Source organism: Papaver somniferum, chromosome 11 (assembly GCF_003573695.1).
Source record: "Papaver somniferum cultivar HN1 chromosome 11, ASM357369v1, whole genome shotgun sequence".
NCBI lineage: Eukaryota > Viridiplantae > Streptophyta > Magnoliopsida > Ranunculales > Papaveraceae > Papaver > Papaver somniferum.
Window position 1 is genome coordinate 28579611 of NC_039368.1, and position 21860 is coordinate 28601470.

General features: G+C 37.3%; 1 protein-coding gene across 1 annotated transcript; it reads left to right on the forward strand.

The window, feature by feature from the left end:
- The first annotated feature begins 417 nt into the window (after nt 1–417).
- LOC113324253 (F-box/kelch-repeat protein At3g23880-like) lies at nt 418–1605 on the forward strand. The gene has a single exon (XM_026572573.1). The coding sequence runs from the start codon at nt 418–420 to the stop codon at nt 1603–1605; it is 1188 nt and encodes a 395-aa protein (XP_026428358.1).
- Nucleotides 1606–21860: the final 20255 nt, after the last annotated feature.

Genomic DNA, 21860 nt, shown 5'->3' on the forward strand with positions numbered 1-21860 from the left:
TTTTGAATGAACTGCTACAAGAAAATAAGTAAAAATTAACACGGAATGATACTTTTGTCGGTTTAATATTTTTAAATAATTATGGATTAAACAATAAAGGCGTTTCTTAAAGGACCAAACAGACATATGCCCACCTAAAAAAGACCAAACAATATTTTTCCCCTTTAATTTAGGTTCCGATTTAGGGTTTTCACAAAGAGCATTTTTTTCTGTTCTCTCTATCCCTTGGCATTAAAATGAAAACTCCTCATTTTGGAACCAGAATCAGACTAGGTTACGTAATTGCCCCACTTCACAGTATATAAATATAAGAGATCTTATTCTTTTTATGCTCAAATTAAAATCTCATTAAAGAAAAACAAAGCCATATCCATGTCCTCGTCGAGACTCCCGGGAGATATCACGATTGATATACTTATGAGACTACCAGTGAAATCCATTTTGAGATTTAAGTGCGTGTGCAAATCATGGCGTCGCCTATTGGATGACATAAACTTCTGCAAGAGGCACTGTGATGCACAGAAGAAGAGTAATAATCCGATTAAGATTCTTGCTTGTAAGGGAAACGTTCTGTATTCCATAGATGCTTATAAGTATAACTCAATACTATCTGGGGCTGTTGAGATTGTCGATTACCCTTTCTACAATAAAAAGAAGTATAATAAGAAGTATGAGGCTGCCCTCGGTATTCTGGGTTCTTGTAGTGGCTTAGTTTGCATACGTCCACAGCCAAACCTAATTTGCTTTTGGAATCCGTCTACTAAACAACACAAGATTGTACACAAGCTACAACTGGTTCATGAAAATCAACAACCCCAAACACCACTCTCCTGGTGTATATATGGATTCGGTTATGACCCCAAGACTCAGGATTACAAGTTGGTCATGTTTGAAAGCTTTATTGATAGAACTCGTGGCACTCAAATCAAGGTCTATTCATTAGCATCAAATTCATGGGGTACTGCTCTGCATAACATTCCTTATAGAATCCCTTGCCGATCACAGCCAACACCATTGTACTTCAACGGAGCTCTTCATTGGTTAACAGACGAGTCCAAAGTTTTAATTTCTTTTGATCTTGGAGACGAGACAATCCGTGAAGTTCGGGGGCCAATTGGGAATAACTTTATCAATGACAACAGCTATCGCAAATATGTAGACGTGTTGGGAGGGTGTCTTTGCATCACATGTATCATCCCGGGGGTTCGCGGAGATGTATGGGTTATGAAGGAGTATGGAGTGACAGAATCTTGGTCTAAAGAATTCACCGTTCCTCAGCGAGCAATAAATTTTGCCCACTTCAGGCCGTTGGAGTATGTACGAAATGGAGAACAATTTCTGCTAAGTGTTCGATTACGAAATACAAGTAGCAGCAATGTCTTAGTTTGCTATAATCCAAAGCGTAATAGGGCAGAAACTCTAAAGATCCATAACAGTACTGACCCGAAATGGTTGTTTGCCTATATTTATGAGGAGAGTTTATTTTCTGCATGCTGTAAGCAGAATTCAGTTGGTATTCTCCATTTTTTGGAGGATGATCTAGTCAAACAAGAAGAAGCATTGATGTCAAAACATGATCACAAAAGAAGAAAGATTGCAAGTTGAAAAGTGGGCCTATTCTAATATCTGAAGCTCAAGTTTCTTTATGCAATTTTGCTTTATGTTCTCGGTAGCATTCCTGAACCTCCAGGTGTTACTATTTGTGTTGAACTGTGGATCGACGACTGTGAGTTGAGAAAATGTTACATAGAGTAGCAGTGCATCATGAAGAATTCACATTACTATGACTACTGCATATTCGTCAAGTAATGGACGCTGTTGAAGAGTTCAAGACAGAGATCCACAGTTATACATTCTTAGATCTTTCTTGATAGGTGATATTTATAAGTTTGTACTTGGGGGTCTAATTATGTTTGTAATGGAAAAATGAAACATTTTTTAAATTTTTCTAATCTCCCGCGTTGCTTTTATGAGGGTCCTACGTTGTTTGGGTGTTGCCCTCTTTTGCTCTTTTCACAGGGCCAATCACAGTTACAAATCCTTTACTCAGAAGGAATCAAGGGTGTCCGATGGCGTTTTCTGCTTACCGCTTACTTTGTGCTATCTTGCACTCTAAGTCTCTAATGACAACCGAGATCTCGTAGCCTCAATATATGGCAAGGTCAGTTGCATGTTCTTTACCTGCTTCTTAACCTTACTGATGCATTGTTCGAATATTAGGTTCATTTTTTCATCTGTTAATTTCTAGGTCTGATTCTATTGAGATTTTGGGTTTTTTTAGTACTTGTGAAGATGGCAACAAATACTCAGCTGCCATGTTTGTCACCTAGGCAAAGGGTTGTGTTCGATATTAATCATTGAATGGGCGGAATTAGTTTGAACAAGATGATGTTTAATAATAATGTGATGATGGTTGGTTCGAAGAGTATAAGTTCGAGTTCACAATGATTTAGATGTCCAGTTAATAAAATTCGTAGTTATGGTATCTATGTTGAGAGGTAATGAAAGATCCGAAGAATGATAGGTCGATTGGGAAAATTACTTAGACTTTAATAGATTCGTCTATACCGGAGGATAATTACTGTACAACTAAGATTAAAGTAATTGGTGTTTGTGGTGGTGGGTCAAATGCTGTTAATAGAATGATTGAAAGTAATATGAAATGTATTGAGTTTTGGATAGTTAATTGAATCTTTTTTAAGCATTGACTAGTATTGAGTTGCTCTTAACAGTATAGAGCTAAACATCGGTAAGAAGTTTAAGGTTTTTTTTTTTTTTTTTTTAAACTGTTATTGCAGTCCTTGCAGTGAGACGTACCAGTTCTTCGACTTGCTGTTCTGTAGTCCAGGTTAGGTTCTTCTAACTTAAGTTTGAACGTGATTTAGATGATCTATGATTGTTAAATTGGGAGTTGTATAATGCTCATATAATGATTGGTGTTAATTGAGTAATGCTTGTAAATCACATTAGTAACCCTGGAAACAGCAGCTATCAGTTGATTAGTTCTAGCCATCATGTTAAGCAAACATTGTGGTTGTCTAAAAATGCATGTATGTTTCTACTTTATCTTGTACCATAATTAAAAGGTAAGAATTTTCTTGCATACTTGAATCGCGCTTGCCAGCGAGAGTTAGCCTTCAGAATGAGTGTCCAAATACTTGGCATAAATCAGTTCTTACCCCAGAGCATTAGCAACCTGAAACCTTTTAACTTTTAGTTTTGAATTGAAGGTGCCATAATCCCACAGAAGGAGTCTCTTGAGGAGGTGTTAAAGGGTGATCTTTTGACCAACTCCTCGCATGAACTGAGATTTAGGGAGAACAAAGATATGGTTACCCTTTGTAAGAAGCAGCTGACAAGATATTATGTTGCACAGTTTAGGGATGCCATCAGGAGTGAATTTCATTTCCAGATAAGTGAATTTCATTTCCAGATGTATTAGGACTATCTTCCATCGGGGATGTTTATAGGAAAGTTGAAGGACAGTCATGGATCTCTAATATTTCAGGACCCCGGTATTATCTCTTTAAACATGTTTATTTTGGTTTACAATGAGAACCAAGTAATATAAGTGTGTGCTCTCAGTAACCAAAATTATGCTGTGGATATAACCGACAATGTGGAAACAAGTTCAGTTCACTTATTCAGTTTTGTGGAATGCAACATCAAAACAGTTTCTGAACCGGATGGTCAAGTATTCACGATCTTTGTTTCTTTCAGAGGCTTACAGGTTCATTGTTTCCGAGTCATTAATTCAGTTGATTGTGGCACTCTTAACAGGGTTTCTGTTGACACTGTTTTTGCGGACCCTCAAGAATGATATAATGAGGTAATGCTTTCTCTGCGTTGATGTATGTGTCAGTGATGATCACTAGTCTGATATTTATCAACCATAATTTTGGCGGAGATAAGGAGGCAAACATATGGAGGAGGTTGGCTGGAAGCACCTACGTGGGTATGTGTTTAGATATCCTCCACGAGCATCCTTGTTCTGTGCAATCCTAGGGTCTGGTACACAGCTTTTGACCCTGTAAATTATTCGAATAGTTACTTTTTTTACATCACTTTCATTATGTTAATATGTTTGACCATATATGCCTGCGCATCTTTTATTGTTTAAGCTTATGCAATGAAAGAAGCAGAAGCAGCTTATTTTCATACTTGTTAATCATATTTTAATGCCCGTGTTATACAGTAAACACAAACATAGCAAAACCGCAAGAAAACGTAGTAAACATTGAAGGGCTGGTCGTTACTACCATCTCATGGATCCGAACTTCTGGATTTTGTAGATACATGTTTACCTGAGTATCATGTACCGAGACCCAAATATTGACAATATTGTCATTAATGCCATGATTCAGAGATACATCTTCCAATTTGCTAACCGTACAAGTATTAACCACAAAATTTACTGAATTCGGATGTTTTTTTGGGGAAGGATTTTTTTCATTTTAATTTTGGCATTTGTTGGTGTTCTTTATCGTTTCGACCATGGAGGGCTCCTTTCTTCACTAGTTGTGATTTATCTCTCACAGCTGTGGTTGCTGGGCACACTGCTGCTTCATTTCACTCTCAGTTGGCAGGAGTAGAATGGGTATTTGAGTGTTTTCTAAAACTTCATTGGTCTATTCCTTTATCTCATCATTCTTATATTGCACGCAAGAAGTGTTCTTTTCACTGGCGTCTTGTTCCTTGGTCCTGTGCTTGTGACCTTCTCTAATCTGAATACAGTTGCGATATCTTATAGGGCCACATCTGCACTTCCATTTGGCTCCATGGTGGTCATCTTTCTAATATGAGCCCTCATTACAGTTCCCTTGCTCATCTTGGGAGGAACCGTTGGGTATACTTTCAGATCTGAAACTACCAAGAGAGTGCCGTCAGAAATCCGTCAATTAGTATGGTACAGGAGGGCCCTTGTACACTTCTAGGAGATCACCTACCATTTAGGGTCCGTTTGCCACGTCAGTATTAGAAATGCATGTAGTTGCCAATTACATGTAGTTGCAATGTCATGCATTAAAACTACATGTAGTTCAATGTTTGGTGTTTGGCATGAAAATAAGATGAATGTAATCCAACAATGCATTTTTAACTTTAAAATCTAATTACAATAGAAGTAAAAATTATAAACAAATAAATAATATTAAAAAAACATTAAAGATAAAAAAAATTAATAACAACCAAAATTATAAAAAAGTTTTTTTTAAAAATAATAATAAATACAAAACTAAATAAGAAAATTAAAATTAAAAGAAATTAAAATTAAATAAAGAAATTAAATATTTGCTAAAATTTTTAGATAATTTAATAATAATAATAAAATAATAATAATAATAATAAACCCTAGGAAAGAGAAGCTTCGGCGGTTGTGGGGGGGATTTTCAGGCGACTGAAAACCAGAAATCACCCCTGCCTTTGTCCGTGAATTCAACGCATACATCTCCCTGTTTCCTCTTTGTTTATTGTTTGATCGCATATAGGGATGCAAGACATAGTTCTTCTAGGGTTTTTCTGTTTCTCATACTCAGCTTTCCCCTAGATTTTTCTATGCCCATAACACGTTCTTCAGCTTCATCAGGAATCCGTAGGAATGGCAGGCCTGATTCCCAATCCTCCATGGCCTCATCTTCGCAGAGTGATAAGCTTCCTTGTCATTTCGCAACTTTTGATGGCTGTCAAGGAGGTCCTGGTGGTTTGGGTTACTCCAGGAGTGGTTTAACAAGACATCTGAAAGACCACCACTTTCCAACAGAGGATGCCAGATTGGTTTGCATAGAAAGGATTCGGACTAACGAGAGCTGCTTCACAGCATGGGAAAGCAATCTGTTGGAGTTGGAATCCTGGTTATGCACCAAATGCGTGACTACTCATACATGGAAAATGGCCTGCAAAAACAAGTTGCATTCTGCAGATGTCGTTCCAGGGCCGTTCAATGGAATTGGTGCAGATTTCCTGATTCATGGTGTTACGAAACCACGAAATGCTTCGCCTGGTGTAGTGGATAACGCTGGTGCAGGTGTTTCAGTGAGTGAAGAGCTTGCAGGTGATGAAGAGTTTGCAGGCCTTAATGTGGAGATACTAAATCTGATGCTGCAACGACAAATACCTACGACTGTTAGTATTCCTTCACACTGCAGGTTACATTTTTCGCGTGCTCTCAAGTCTGCTTTAGATTTTGTTCTAGCTAATCCCATGAACATTGCGGCCTGGATACGTTTGTTACTGCTGCCAATTTGTACACTAAACCTGTATGAACCTCAGAGTTCCAGTGAGGAACGCTCCGGTACGAGAAAGAAGTTGCAGACTGCTGCTATAAACAAAGCTTTGTTGGTTTGGAGGGAACCTGCCGGCTACATCAGTTTGGTACAACAATTGCTTGCCCTGACCAAAAGAGCTTCTACACAGCGTGCTCCTCGCAAAAAGAAGACGAAGCGACATCTATAAGCCTGTCGAAAAAAGCTGAGTTATGGCCACTACACAGCATCAATTCGCATTCTTTCTTCCAGTGGCGTTGCTCAACCTACCGCAGAAACCTTGTTCGAACTCCAGCAGAAACATCCATATGCTCCACCCCCTACTATATCCACTGAAGCTGTTTCAACACCTTCCCTGAATGTTGATTCCAAGGCTGTACTTGCAGCCCTAAAGAGCTTCCCCAAGGGGACATCTTGTGGCAGAGACGGTCTCCGTGCTCCGCACTTGTTGGACGTCATGAGTGGAGCTGGTGCTGCGATTTCTGATGAGTTGCTGCTGTCGATTACTGGCATCGTGAACCTGTGGCTTGCAAGTAAATGTCCTCCTTCCCTTGGTATATTTGTGGCCAGTGCTCCCTTAACCCCACTACTTAAACCTGGTGGTGGTTTGAGACCAATTGCGGTAGGCACCATCTGGCGTAGGCTGTAATCTAAGTTAGCAGCTACTTCAGTTTGCAAAAACTTGAACAACTATCTTGGCAATCACCAATATGGAGTTGGCATCCCTTGCGGCGGAGAGAGTATTCTACACGCGGCGAATAGATTGCTTGAAATGCATGGATCTGATAACACCAAATCTATGTTATTAATAGATTTTTCGAATGCATTCAACATGGTTGATCGATCCACTATTATCCGTGAGGTAAGAACACACTGCCCTAGCATCTCTCGTTGGGTTGAATTCTGCTATATGCAACCCGCCAGACTATATTATCAAGAGCACTTACTCTCCTCGACACAAGGGGTTCAGCAGGGCGACCCTCTTGGTCCCCTTCTTTTTGCTTTAGCTTTGCACCCTCTTATCGAGAAGATTGCATCCACTTGTATGTTGGATTTCCATGCCTGGTATTTAGACGATGGCACCATCGCAGGTGACACTATGGAAGTGTCTAAGGCATTGAAGATTCTCCAAGAGGACGGACCAGTCTACGGGTTACATCTGAATATTTCGAAGACTGAATTATTTTAGCCCTCTTATGACCCGAGAAGGGATTCCTATACTGCCTTTCCTGCGAATATTGGTAAGCCAAAAGATGGTGTTAAATTGCTTGGTGGACCAGTCAGCCTAGATATGAACTTCTGTAGTAATGTGGTGTTGAACAGGGTTGACAAAACCTCTCAGCTCATTGACAATATTCAAGAGTTGCAGGATCCTCAGTGTGAACTTTTGCTTTTGCGCAACTGTACTGGAGTTTCGAGGTTATATTTTGCCCTACGCACTACTTGCCCCCAGGCGATTCAGAATGTTGCCACGCGCTTTGATGATTATCTTATGCAGTATCTTCGTCGTCTTATAGTCGGAGATGGGGCTGGTTTTGGCTTAGTCCAACAGCGACTAGCCACTCTCCCCATCAAAGATGGTGGTCTGGGTATTCTTACTATGACAGATACTATGCAGTACTGTTACCTTGCATCTCAGGCACAGACCCAGCATTTGCAGAATTCTATTTTGAGGCTTCCTGCAACAACCAACTTATGCCTTGGTTTCCATACTACTTTACAGAGTTTCACACAAGCTTGTGAGATCCCCCTCCCTGATTTCAACATTAATGATGCCGCCCCCCATTACATGAAGTCATTGGCAGCTATCTACTTTGGAGCTATCAGGGAAAAGATACTTACTCGCTTTTCTTTTTCTACACGTGAAGCTACTGTTTGGCAATGTAATAGATCTGATCATGCTATGGATTTCCTTAAGGCAATACCTATTCCTGGGCTCAACCAAGCAGTTGGTTCCAGGCAGTTCAGCTCGGTCTTACAATATCGTTTAGCTATACCCCTTTTTGAGGAAGGTAATAAATGTACCTGTTGTGGCAAACTCATGGACATCTTTGGAGACCACGCTATCCATTGTGCTAGCGAGGTCGGGCTTAAATTCAGACATGATTTAGTAAAAGATATTCTGGCAGACATGTGTTACAGAGCTGGGGTTGCGGCTAGAAAAGAGGTTTCTTTGGGCGTCATCAATAATAAGGATTTTCGGCCGGCGGACATCATGGTTTATAATTGGGTAGATGAGAAGGATTTTTGTCTCGACGTCACTGGGGTCTCTCCGTTTACCAGTGCTAAGACACGCCATTTCATACCAGGTCATGTCATTTCTGCAGCAATTACTCGCAAGAACACTAAATACTTAGATGTTTGCACTTCTCTCGGGTATGGGTTCGGTGTTTTGGCTTTCTCCACTTTTGGCGAGCTTAGTACGGATTTATTAACTTTCCTGAAGAGATTAAGGAATTGCATGGCAAGACATGATGCCAACTTTAAGATAGGCAATTCTCTTTTTCATAGGCTAGGAATCATTATTCAAAAAGGTGTTGGTGCCCAACTTGTTGCTAGGCTACCCACCATCTCTTGTAATATTGTTTTTGATTAATAAATGCCTTAGTGGATCCCTTTTATAAAAAATAAAATAAATAATAATAATAATATAATAAAATTTTATAATAATAATAATAAAATAATAACATAAAATAAAATAATATTAAAGGAAAATTTTTTAAAAAAAAGAATTAAATCAATTAAATCATATTAAAAAAAATTAATTAATTAAAACTGAACATTTAATAAAGCAAATATAATAATATTAAAATAATGAAATTGAAAAATAAAAGAAAAAGAAACCAAAAAAATTATTAAATTTTAAAATGAAAAAATAAAATAATTAAAACTAAATATAATATAAAAAAGAAAAAATATAAGAAAAAATAAATAATTATTATAATAAATTAGTAAATAAAATAATAATTATAAAAAATTAATAGAAAAAATTAAAACTGAATATTTAATAGTCAACAAGTAAAGTTTAAAAAGAATATAATGAAAATATATCTGATTCTGCAAATAAAATAAGCGTCAACATTTGTCAACGGTGTAGTTGGAGGGGGTAATACAGGGTCACTTTCAATGCACACCTCAAGAGGAAGTTTTTCAAAATAGCCCTTTGGAAGTAGTAGGAACTACATGCAATTGCTACTTCGTGTAGTTATCCATGCCAAACACCCTACATTTGAATGCATCTCTTGACTACTCCCTTTGACTGCACTACACCCTTCAACTACCTCCGATTTAAGCATGCCAAACGGACCCTTAGTGCCATCTTCATCGAACTGCACTACATATTTACCAGCTTGTGGGGCCATAAGATCTACGCTACACACATCATTCTCATCACACTCTTAGTCCTCATCATCCTCACTGGAGTCCTGACTGCTGGGCTGACATACTTCCAACTTTCTACGGAGGACCATAAATGGTGGTGGAGGTACTCATTATAATTGATCCATTTCAAATTCGACGGGTTCTTGATCCATTGCAGTTTTATAGTTTCTTTTTTTTTTAAGGATTACTGAGTTTCCAAAAATGATTAATGCTTAAATCTGTTTTTTTTTTATCATAAAAGTAAATTCATTATTAGAAAAAGAAAGTTACACAGAGTTATCCATCTCAAGAATTGAGAGGATGCATCTTGGTGGGATTTCAGTCCACATTTGGTTACAATTATATTTCTTGGCATATTTGGCTAGACCATCAGCCGTTTCATGTGCTTAAATCTGTATGACATTGTTCTTTATTTGTTTCTTGTGGGCAGATCTATTTTTGTGGGGGGTCTGCTTCAATATTCATGTACTGTTATAGCATATACTTCCTCCGTCCAATATTAGTTGAGTTAATTGATTTTGGATTTTGTCCACAAATAGATGAGTTATTTCAATAATCAAGGGGATATTTCTAAAACTACCCTTTTAATTGATTGTCTTTTCTATAAGAAATATGTATAATTTGATAGTCATGTTTATATTCGTTACGTAGGTGTTTTAAAATGCTTTTCAACGGTATAAAGTTTATAGAAAACCGTGGTATAGTTTAAGAGATAAATCATTTCGAAGTTTTACAAGTTATTATGTATAAGGGCGTACTTGTAAAAAATACCTAAACATACTCCACTTTCTTCCTTACCTTAATAATTATGCAAACTACAAATGGCTCAACTAATGTGGGACAGAGGGAGTAGCATTTACTTGTATAACCAGTAAAGCATTGGCTTCTTGCAATTCTCTTTCTTTTTTGGTACCGTGCTTGTATATGCTACACTTTCTTCCTGATTCTTGGTGCCGTTGTTTTTCGTGCTTCATTGCTATTTGTTCGCCATATTTACCATGCAGTCAGGGGGAGTAGTCCTTCGCACTGCAAGTTTTTATGGCACTGAACCAACTTGCTGGTTTTTGCTATTAGACCAAAAATGTCTAAGCGGGTTTTCGTTTGTTGCCCTTATCAAATCTAAAGAAATTCAGGGAAACTGGTGGAAGATGTAAAGTCATAGAAAAGGTCTTCAATTGTAGTAACCTGTTATAGGGGCGGCATGGTTTATTAGAGGGGCGACAGAGTGATAGTAATGTCCCTCTAGTTGGTTAGGGATGTCCTATAAAACGTGTAAATTAACTAGATTACCCTTCCCATTTTTTAACCTAAATCAAAGCTAAATTGAAAATTTGTTTTCTTTTTTCTTCTCTTCTCCTCCTCCCATCAACCGTAACCTCCATTAAAACTCAAAATTTCATCATCTTCGATTAATCGATGTTGAAACCAAAATTTCTCGCCAATATTCTGTTTGAAAATGAGGAAGAAGGTGGTGCCCCTATCCAAAGTGCAGGTGCCTTTATTAATTTTCTCAGAGAGGTGCAAGCATCACTATTCGAGCAACTTTTTCCACACAAGTGTATTTCTCCAAAAACACCTACACAAACATAAAAACACCATAGTAAGTACAAAATCAAGCACTAACAATAGAGACATTGAGGACAATTCAGACACAAAAATGTGTCTATCAAATACCTCCAAACTTATTATTTGCTAATCATCGAGCAAATCTAATCTAGAAAATAAAAATGCCTACACTTAGCACGTGCAGCAAGCCGTTAAACCGCTAGGTAGCCCTAGCGGCGGAGTGTTGTCTCCTGAGGGTTTACCAGAGGTGTACCCACAAAACCATTACTCCAGACCCTACCTATCTACGCAAAACCTTGGAAGGCACTAAAGAATCTCCTTGGTTGGCATATAATCATTGACTATAGGAGGAAGTATCCTGATGCGAAATTCCAATTGTCGTACACGAGTTTGCACTCAACATACTAAAATTCATATATAAGTGACAGAGCTCTACTCAGATAGTTTCTGTACATCATAACCGGAGTCAACCAATCACATGGAAAGATTAAGAAGATGGATAAAGAGATGGTTAAAAGTGAATGGTGTTTCCCATATCTGTCTGAAGGCCTCTGCCAAGGTGAACCTATCCTAATGGACTGAGATACCGGTCTGACTAATATCAACACATCTGGCATATACAAGGGGACCAGTGGTCGATAAACCTAACTCTAGGTCAACACAACTGGCATATACAAGGGCACCAGTGGTCGACTTTATTGAATTTATTCCGGTTGGTCTAATGGTCTAGTTGTTTTTTTTAGACTTTCTTTTTCTTTTGCACTTTATATTTTTGGACTTTGGACTTTAAATTTTGGGACATTATTTTTTTTAAACCCTACGGAAGGGTAGTTTAAATAAAAACTGTTTGCAGAGAAGGACGGTGATTACGATATCACCTCGGCCCCTCGGGTTCGTACATGACATAGGAGTCGTGGCCCGAGTCGACTACAAAGGTTCATCCCCCGTCTGGTACGGGAGGTAAGTTTGCCGAAACACTCGCGAATCCCCTGTCAGCGAGTTACTGTCCTCCTTCGTATGCATATATGTTGAGGAATTGAAAACGGCTGCTTTAATTCCTAGTAAAGGGCAAGGACTGGCCATACAAGATAAGGGTTCGGATTTCATCACCGTTCTCTTCTTGCCCGCCTTAGGAAAACGACACCAAACGCGAACCTAAGCCTAAAGTTTTGACTAAAACGAGACCGATAGGGTAACGAGCTTAACAGGAAAGTCATTCGAAAAATATTGGTTAGTCTTTTAATCATACTTCGAAGTTCTTGACGGTTTCTGTAAGTTGAATGCGTAACTGCGCCGCCTTGTAATACCGGTGAGGCCTTGGGTATCAAAGCTCCACCGAGCTTCCCTCGCCCCTATTCAACTTACTTTAACTCGGATTGATTCCAGAGGGGTTTGCTTAAATTGTAACGAATTCCCTTTCGAAGGATTAGAAGCTGGTCTAGAAACAATCTAAGTGGAGCCATCATGCTTTTTGTTTGCTAGAAATCAGTAGGTTTGCTGTGGTGGAGTCAGCCTTGTTTGTGTTTGCATAGAACATCCCTTCCTTTTTAGGGCTTTTCTTTTTGATTTTGTTTTTCTAGTGTATGCCCGAAGTTTTTAAACGGGCTTGGAAAAGAAACACTCTAGGTCGTTTGATTAGTGAAAAACCTAGTAGTTCTTCTTGTGAAGACGGGGAGCTCGAAGACTCTTCTTTTGAGAGCCCCATTTTTGGAAACTTCAGTTTTGCGAATCTGTCTCTTTGTGAGGAAAGTACCCCTAGTACTCCTAATCCTTTGGTAGTGCCAGAAATGACAACTTTGAAAGCTTTGCTAAACCCAACTAAGACCTCTCGTCCGTCTTGTATCAAGTTAGCGGAAACTGAGGCAAATTACGAACTGAAACCTGGGACTTTACAGATGCTCCCAATGTTTTTAGGGAAGGAGAATGAGAACCCCTATTTTCATGTTAGGGAATTTGAGGAAGTTTGTAGTACTCTGAAAATTAAAAACCTAAGTGATGATGCGTTGAACCTTAGGTTATTCCCCTTTTCCTTAAAAGATAAAGCCAAATCTTGGCTGTATAGTTTGGACTCTGAGTCAATTGAAACCTATGACCAACTTACTTCTGCCTTTATATATAAGTTTTTCCCAAGGCATAAAACATCGTCTATTAGGACACAAATCTGTACTTTTGCCCAACAGGAGGGAGAATCTTTATATAGGTACTTAGAAAGGTTCAATGACTTGATATCTCAATGTCCTCATCATGGTTTGGAGAAGGTTAGGTTAGTTCAGATCCTCTACGAGGGTTTAGATTATTCAACAACAGCCATGGTTGAGTCATTATGCACAGGTGGGTTTGAGAATAAAACTGCTGATGAAGCGATAAAATGTTTGAATGAAATCGCCGATAAGACCCAACAATGGGAAAATAGTAGGGAACCCCAGAAAACAATTCTTCTAAGTAGAGGAAATGTTAATAGGGTAGAAGGATCTTATGAGTCAGATGCCAAAATAGCAGCTATAGACAAAAGGTTAGAAGCCTTAGAATTCGGTCATTCTAGTGGTAGTAGTGGAAGAAATGAGCCTTTTGGGAAGGCCATGCTGTTGAAGAGCAAGCCAATGCTCTTTATAAAAACACTAGAATTGATAACCAACAGAAGTTTGACCCATATTCAGAAACCTAGAACCCTGGATGGAGAAACCATCCAAACCTTTCTTGGTCCAAGGGCCAGAATCAAGGTCAGTCTAGTAATGCTCAGGTTCCCCCAGGTTTTGGCTATACTAAGAATCCTTCAGCTCCGGCACAGTTACAGAACCCTTCGGATAAGAAGATTATGAGTTTAGAAGAGTCTCTTGCTTTGTTAACTCGTAACACTGTGCAGTTTCAGCAATCTGTTGCTCAAGGTTTAGAAGAAAATAAGAGAATAAGTCAGTCTAACTCTCAGGCTATTTCCGAGTTGAAAACCCAGGTTAGTCAGATAAATGAGACATTGAGAGAAAAGGAAAGTTTCCTAGTCAACCACAACCCAACCCTAGGGGAGTCCATCAAATATCTTTAGCTGGTGAGAAATCATCAAACCATCTGAACTCGATAACAACCCTTAGGAGTGGTAAAACGATAGATAATAAGGTACCCATGCCTAGTGGACATACTGTATTTCCACCTTCTACTTCCCAAGAGGAGCCCGTAGACGAGGAAACTGAAACAGTCTCTAAGGATTCCCAAGAAATTCCTGATAGGTCTACCTTTGTGCCTAAATCCCCATATCCACATTTGTTAGCCCCAACAAAGAAGGAGTCGACTTTCAACGAGATAATGGAAACATTTAAGCAGGTGAACATCAACATTCCGCTATTAGAAGCAATTAGGCAGATGCCTGCTTATGCCAAGTTCCTTAAATATCTTTGTACACGAAAGTGTAAGCTTAATGTCCATAAGAAAGCTTTTTAGCTGGTCAGGTAAGTTCCATTCTTCTGAACCAAACATCCCCTAAGTATAAGGATCTTGGATGCCCCACCATATCTTGTGTGATTGGTGATCACATGGTCGATAAAGCTTTACTTGACTTAGGATCTAGTGTTAACTTACTCCCGTATCATGTATACACACAGCTAGGTCTTGGTAAGTTGAAACCGACTAAAATGACACTACAATTAGCTGATAGGTCTGTCAAAGTCCCTCGTAGTGTCATACAGGATGTTCTGATTGAGGTTGATAAGTTTATTTATCCTGTGGATTTCGTTGTTCTAGACACCCAGCATGTTCAGGACCCAGTCAAATCCCAGCAGCCACACCATGGGGAAGAAACTTTTTGTTAGCTCTTAGCTGCAACAAATAAACTCCAAAGCCTAGAAATTTATGCTTATTAAGGTTGGCACTAACCAATCTAAGTGGATGGGAACATCTTGGTTGTAGGAGTTGAGGAACCAATCTGATTAGATGGAAACATCTAAAGAGTCTATTCATAAAAACACAGAGCTCAGGTGTTAGAATTTAAAAAAAAACATGGTAGTTTCGCCATATCTCGTTGAATCCTAATCCTTCTGTTTTTATTTTTTAAGTGATTTGGTGGGGCGTACGATTCAAGTTGTTACCTTTGCTAGGGTGGAATAGAGTGATTGAGATACTAAAAAAAAAATTATTTAAGAAAAAAATGTCTCTCTTTTTTTTTTCTCTTTTTTATAAAAAAAAAATCTTCTTCTTTCGCTCCTTACGCTTTGCCTTTTACTCCAGTCTTTAAGTATTCACCAAAATCTTTGGAAAAAATTTCTTTCGCTCCAAATTCCAAAATCTGAAAGAAAACAACAAAAACCCAAAAACGTAAAGAAGAACAAATAAAAAAAAACCTAAAAAAAAAAATCTAAAAACTCTAGCCTAAAGACAAGTCCCCGGCAGCGGCGGCAAAAATTTGGTGTATTTTCAAAGTTGTTGTAGTAATATGATTCGTTAGAGACTTGTGAAAGCGGATTTATAGATTTTTTTTAATAAATAAAAATAGCGAACTAAATTAAAAAGATGTTGTGAAAATTATGGAGAGAATAGGGCTAGGATTCCACCATTGGTTGATATTAGTGATTTAATAAAACAATAATTATGCAACTCAACATTCAAATTGATTCTAATAGTATTGCCTAGACATGTAGATTTCCAAAAGAATAGATGTTAATCCAAGCATAGAATATCAAAACCCTAAAGCAAGCATATTCTATCAAGAGAAAATACACCTAACTAATCAAAATCATATAAACAATTTTTAGTTCAATGCAAAAATCATAATAGAGTTGTTGTAATTAATTAATGGAAATATATCACTTTTACTGAAACAACGGCTTCCTCCATAGCCCCAAGGATTGGGTTTAGATCTTCATTATTACAAATAAAACTAAATAGAAGAAAATTGTGAAACTGGCTACCGGCTCACCGGCTCCCCCTTGATTATGCTCTCTTGCTCTCTATTTATACACACAAACCCATTAATCAAATATATTCTTCCATAACTCAAAAATCTTCTTCTTTTTAATTAAAAATATCTTCAAGAATTTTTCTTCTTCTTTATATTCTCTAAATTTCTTTATTATACCCAAATCTTCTTTAATTCGCAGAATCAAATCCAAGAGAAAATCCTCTAAGATATCTTTCATGTTTAATAGAAGATAACTTCTTTTTTTTTCAAAACTCTGATAATTAATACTCATAGATTTCCAGTTTATAAGGAAGAAGATATTCTTGTCTTAAAAATTGTAAATCCTTTACTGTTGAAACCCAAATTTCTCGCCAATATTCTGTTTGAAAATGAAGAAGAAGGTGGTGCCCCTATCCAAAGTGCAGGTGCCTTTATTAATTTTCTCAGAGAGGTGCAAGCATCACTATTCGAGCAACTTTTTCCACACAAGTGTATTTCTCCAAAAACACCTACACAAACATAAAAACACCATAATAAGTACAAAATCAAGCACTAACAATAGAGACACTGAGGACAATTCAGACACAAAAATGAGTCTATCAATCGACGATTCGAAAATTAATCAAGTGTAGTGTAATGACTTATATGAGGTATGTTTTGAAAACCCAGTTACGATTTGGTTAATTTTGTTCGATTTAAGTTTAATTTTTATCAAAAATTAGGGTTTTAGATGAAAATTGAAATTTCTGGGTTTATGTGAGTTACGGTTGATTTTAACTCAATTACTAACTGTAACTAGATATTTTGATGTTGTTACGGTTGGTAATAATTCAATTACCAACCGTATGTTCTTATATCTGAGAATTTTCTTCAGTTACGGTTGGTATCGAGCATTTGGTTACATGAGTTACGGTTGGTATCGAGCATTTGGTTACCAACCGTAACTGGTTTTACGATTGGGTTTTCTTCAAATTTAACCAGTTACGGTTGGTAGTTCATCTTTTACGAACCGTAACTTCGATTTACGGTTAGTTATCAGCAAAATTCCAACCATAATTAGCTCTGAAAATGTAAAAAAAATGATTTTTTTACGTATTTTGGATAACTTCGAGCAACAAAAAGCTAGTTGGGACTAATTTAGAAGTATACCCGATCATTTTTAGGTTCTGGTTCTTCATTTTGTTGGTTAATTTCTTCAATTGATTGAGATTGACCTTCTCCTCTAAACTTTTTTTTTAACTCTAAAAATATGATTTTGGTTTTGATTTTGAGTTAATATAAGTGAAATTAATCATTAACACTAAACTTGATTATCATCATTAAACTAGGTTATCAATTATGAGGATTAATTTGTCATTTCCAGTATTTTTATTATAATGGACGCCTTAAATGATCATGTAATGGCCCTTTTTGTCCTGTTAAAATGCCTCCCTTCTAATAAACCATGCCGCCCCTATAACAGGTTACCAATTTTAAGTAATACATATTCAACCGGTAATTACCAAGGGCAACCACAACTTTATTCTTCCGCTGTAAAATTAACATCCCCAGTTATAATAATGAAACACCCTCAGCTAAATCAAAAGCAAAATACTGCTAATGATAATCAAAAATCAAAATGTTCCCCGTGGTAATCAAACTCCTAGTGATAATAATTAAAATCAAATCTGACCCATGTGATAATAAGGAAAATCAAATCTAATCCACGTTAATGATAAAATTTCAAATCTAAATATTGTAATGGTTGATTGTAATAATCAAATTAAAATATTGTTTTTAGAATAGGGAAAAAAACCATAACTGTTTGACCTTAACTTTCCTCCTTCTCCATTAGTTGACAATGGTTTGTTTTTTTTATCGATCAAAAAGAATTGTATTAAGAAGCACATAAGTCGTGCGCAAGTGAATACACCAACATAGGAGGAAAAAACCCCTACCAAAGCAAATGTTTCAGAGATATACAAAAAACAATAAAGCCCTCTAGACAAACCTTAGAAACTAAGCGACCATTATTACTTACGAACTAAAATAACAACGCAAGGTACATTGAAAAACTTAGGATTTCCATCAGCCTTTTCCATGGTAAGATCCATGTCAAGTAGGATTTTCATCAACCTCTTCCATGATAAAATCCTTGTGATTTTCCGCCACACCACTAAACATTTTTTGACGAGTTGCCTTCGAAGAGGGAAAACTTAGCCCATTATAGAACCAAACTTCATGAGACTACCTGCTGAAATCCTACTAAGACTAGTAAGTGATTTCGAAGAGTTTTTTTTTTTTTTTTTTTTTTTGCGCACCTTGGTGTTGGCTCCTTGAACCGGATCGGGCACTGCTGGTTTGGAAATGTTGATGTCCGTGTCTTTTGAAGCAACCTCCTGGTCTTCTTCATTCCCTTAGAAACGGTTATATGTTTCGAATCCAGGGGGATTGACGGATCCGAACAATGGTTTATATATAAAACAATGGTGGTGATTTAGTCCGGCGTTCTTGATTTGATTAGAATTCTAGGGGTTTTGCTTTCTCCGATAAAAATACTAAAAACAAAATGAACTCAGGGAAAAGGGAAAGAAAATGGTGTAAATAGAAAGAAAAAAAATGAACAAAACAGTGTCAGGAGTGAATAAAAATAAAAACCGAAAATTGCTCGAGAATTTCGACTATTTAGGGAGGCCTGAATGTGCACCCTGGTTTTGAAGGGGTGCGCAAATTTTCACTTGATTAAATTAATACTCCCTCCATCCCTATCATATAAGGAGAGAAGGTAAAATCTTGTAGAATAAGAAATTGTTTGGTTTTCATAAATTTTCATGTTTTTCCTATTTTTATCCTTTGTTTTATTCTCAATACAATTTCCAATAAAACATATATAAGGTTATATGGGTCAAAAGGTATCTAGGAATTAGAATTCCGCCTATTTAGTGGTACTATAAAAATCCAATATTCCGCATTTATAATAGGGACGGGGAATATAATTTTTTTATAGAGATATTTTATAAAAGGGTCGCATGTTTATAGTGGAACTAGAGTCTGGGTCGTAGAACATGTTGTTGATGTGTTAGGATCATAGACCAATCTTGACCGTCTGACTATTTAGCAAAGTGCCCTTATGAAATGATTAAATGACATTAAAGTACAAGTCTTTATACGCAGACATTTCCATGAACACCTAAAACTGCACATTTAGTCATCTTCCTTCCATAACGGCTATCAATCGATAGAAGAAATTCAATTTGATTCTATCTATTTGTATCCGTTCCTATGTATCTATTTAATTTCTGTATGTCACGTTGCAGCATTGGCTCAAAGTATGAAATGTATGGGAACCATGTTCTTAGACAAATCCAATAGTGTGAAGTGTGTGATCAGATCGAAATCATAAGTACGTTGTGGAGGTGCCTGAAGTATTCGTCTGTTATGAACCAATTGGAATGGAATACAGATTTAGTTTTTTTTGGCTCTATTATGGAACCATTTTTTTGGGGACTACTCAAAAAATGGAGGGACTACTTTTAAGTTTTTGGTGTGGTTATTGGTAGTAGTTTCCAATCACCTCTTATCTGGATTTTTTTAAATACCTACTTTATCCTTAATGATTAACTTAGTTAGTGGGATGATTAATTAGTGTTAGTGTTATAATTAGTAACTGATTAGGTAGTGATTATTGATTAGTGAGTTACATGATGTAGTTTTGAAAGTGATAAGTAGAAGTTCGTTCAAAGACTTGTAAAGATTTGATTTCAGACTTAATTTTGGTTTCACTTAATGTTACGAGAGACTGGGACTCAAGATTCCACCAATAAATCCATTCATGCGATTCATATAGTTATTCTAGACAATTATAACTCAAATAGAATATTGACTCTGTTTCTTTGCCAAGGTAGATTTTTGAAAAGCAACGACTGTAAATCTAAAGCATGGGATATCAAAAGACTTAACCTAAGTATAACCCATCAATTGAAATCACAATCGTTCAATAAAAACCATAAAACAATTAATAATTCTTGCAAAAAGTCATGAAAGAATTAAATATAATTACCCGTGTATGATATTAGGATTTCTCCGTCATCCCAGTGTTGGGGTTTAGCTCCTCATACTCAAAACACTCTGAAAATAATAATTCATAGATCAAAAGGTGTTTTTATTGAAGAAATATGAGAAAAGGAATAAAAGAAGCTCAACTGCAACGTTTATAGGTGTTACAGATTTAGTGTTACAGAGATAATAAGACGGCTGGTTTACGACTGTTTCTTATGTCGTTGATATGCTACAGTTTTATGCGACTGACCTAAACAGGTCTTTGTTCTTCGGCTTCTTCTTCCTTGCACCGGTAGAGAATCTTCTCTGCAACTTCTTCTTCTCGGCTCTGTTAACCTCCCTACCTGCCCCCAACTCTCGACTCCTCCTCCTGGAACTCATACAACTCATATATATACACATAAACCACGATATTTCGAGAAATATTTCAATTATCTTTCCGTATTCTTCTCTGCAAGTGACGGTCTCTTCTCCCTTCCTTTTTTATCTTTACGCGGCTTCTGTTTTGTTGAAACTTCCTAAAGTAGATAAGAGTCGAAACATATGGTAATACTTCTTCTCCAGCTTCCGACGTAACTGCCAAAAATATAAGCCACCATATCCCGAGAAACCTTCACCTCCCTGTTTAATCGTGCAAGACATCAAACCTTCCATTCTTTACGCTTCCAAACAACTACCTTTCCTGTTTCGATGTACTGGATCATTCCCAGTTCGTATCCAAATAGAAAGTCCACTAAATTCTCGTCCAAACCTCTTCCCAAATCTTCCAGCGAAGCTCCGAGTATATTTCCGACACTTTCTTGCTTCAAATCGATTATCTATCCCTGCTTCACCGAATCCATTAACTATACCTTTCCTGTTAAGCCAAAACAGGCCCATACAAGAAGTTTTTGCGATTGAATCTGTCTATAACCTCTCCAAAAATCAAACCCTAAAACTGAACTTCGCTGCAACAAGTTTCCCGCCAAAAAGCAAAAATTCAAATGTAGAAGATGACGCCCCTTATCCTGCTGTTGGGTTCCTTTAACACTTAGGGTGTCATGGGGTGTAAATACCAAGTGGGTTACCCTTAGTAATTGAGGTGCCCCTTATCCAAATGAGGGGTGTCTTTAGTGATTTTCTCCCACGAGCGCAAATACCACTTTTTGAGCCAATTTTGCCGCAAAAGCTTATTTCTCCAAAAACACCTACAAAAACATAAAATAATCAAATAAGTACAAAATCGAGCACTAACAATACACATAATTGAGAACAAAATAGACACATAAATGCGTCTATCAAATACCCTCAAACTTATTATTTGCTAGTCCTCGAGCAAAACAAATCTAAAAAAATAAAATCCTAACTCACTGTCGCAGGCATCGTCGATTGCATTTAGCGTATGCAATAAGCCTTTAAACCCCTAGGTGTCTCTAGTGGCGGAGTGTTGTCTCCGGAGGGCTTACCAGAGGTATACCCACAAAACATTTATACTCCAGACCCTAGCTATCTACACAGAACCTTGGAAGGCACTAAAGAATCTCCTTGGTTGGCATACTCATTGACTACAGGAGGAAGTACCCTGATGCGAAATTCCAGCTATTGTACACGAGTTTTCACTCAAGCATACTAAAATTCATATATAAGTGACAGAGCTCTACCCAGATAGTCGCACTATGGACATCAATATCCGGAGTCAAAACTAATCACATGGATAGATCAAGAAGATGGATATAGAAAAACATAGATGG

Excerpts from the sequence above, each read along its gene's own strand:
- LOC113324253 (XM_026572573.1), top strand. The coding sequence starts at position 418 with ATGAGACTACCAGTGAAATCCATTTTGAGATTTAAGTGCGTGTGCAAA.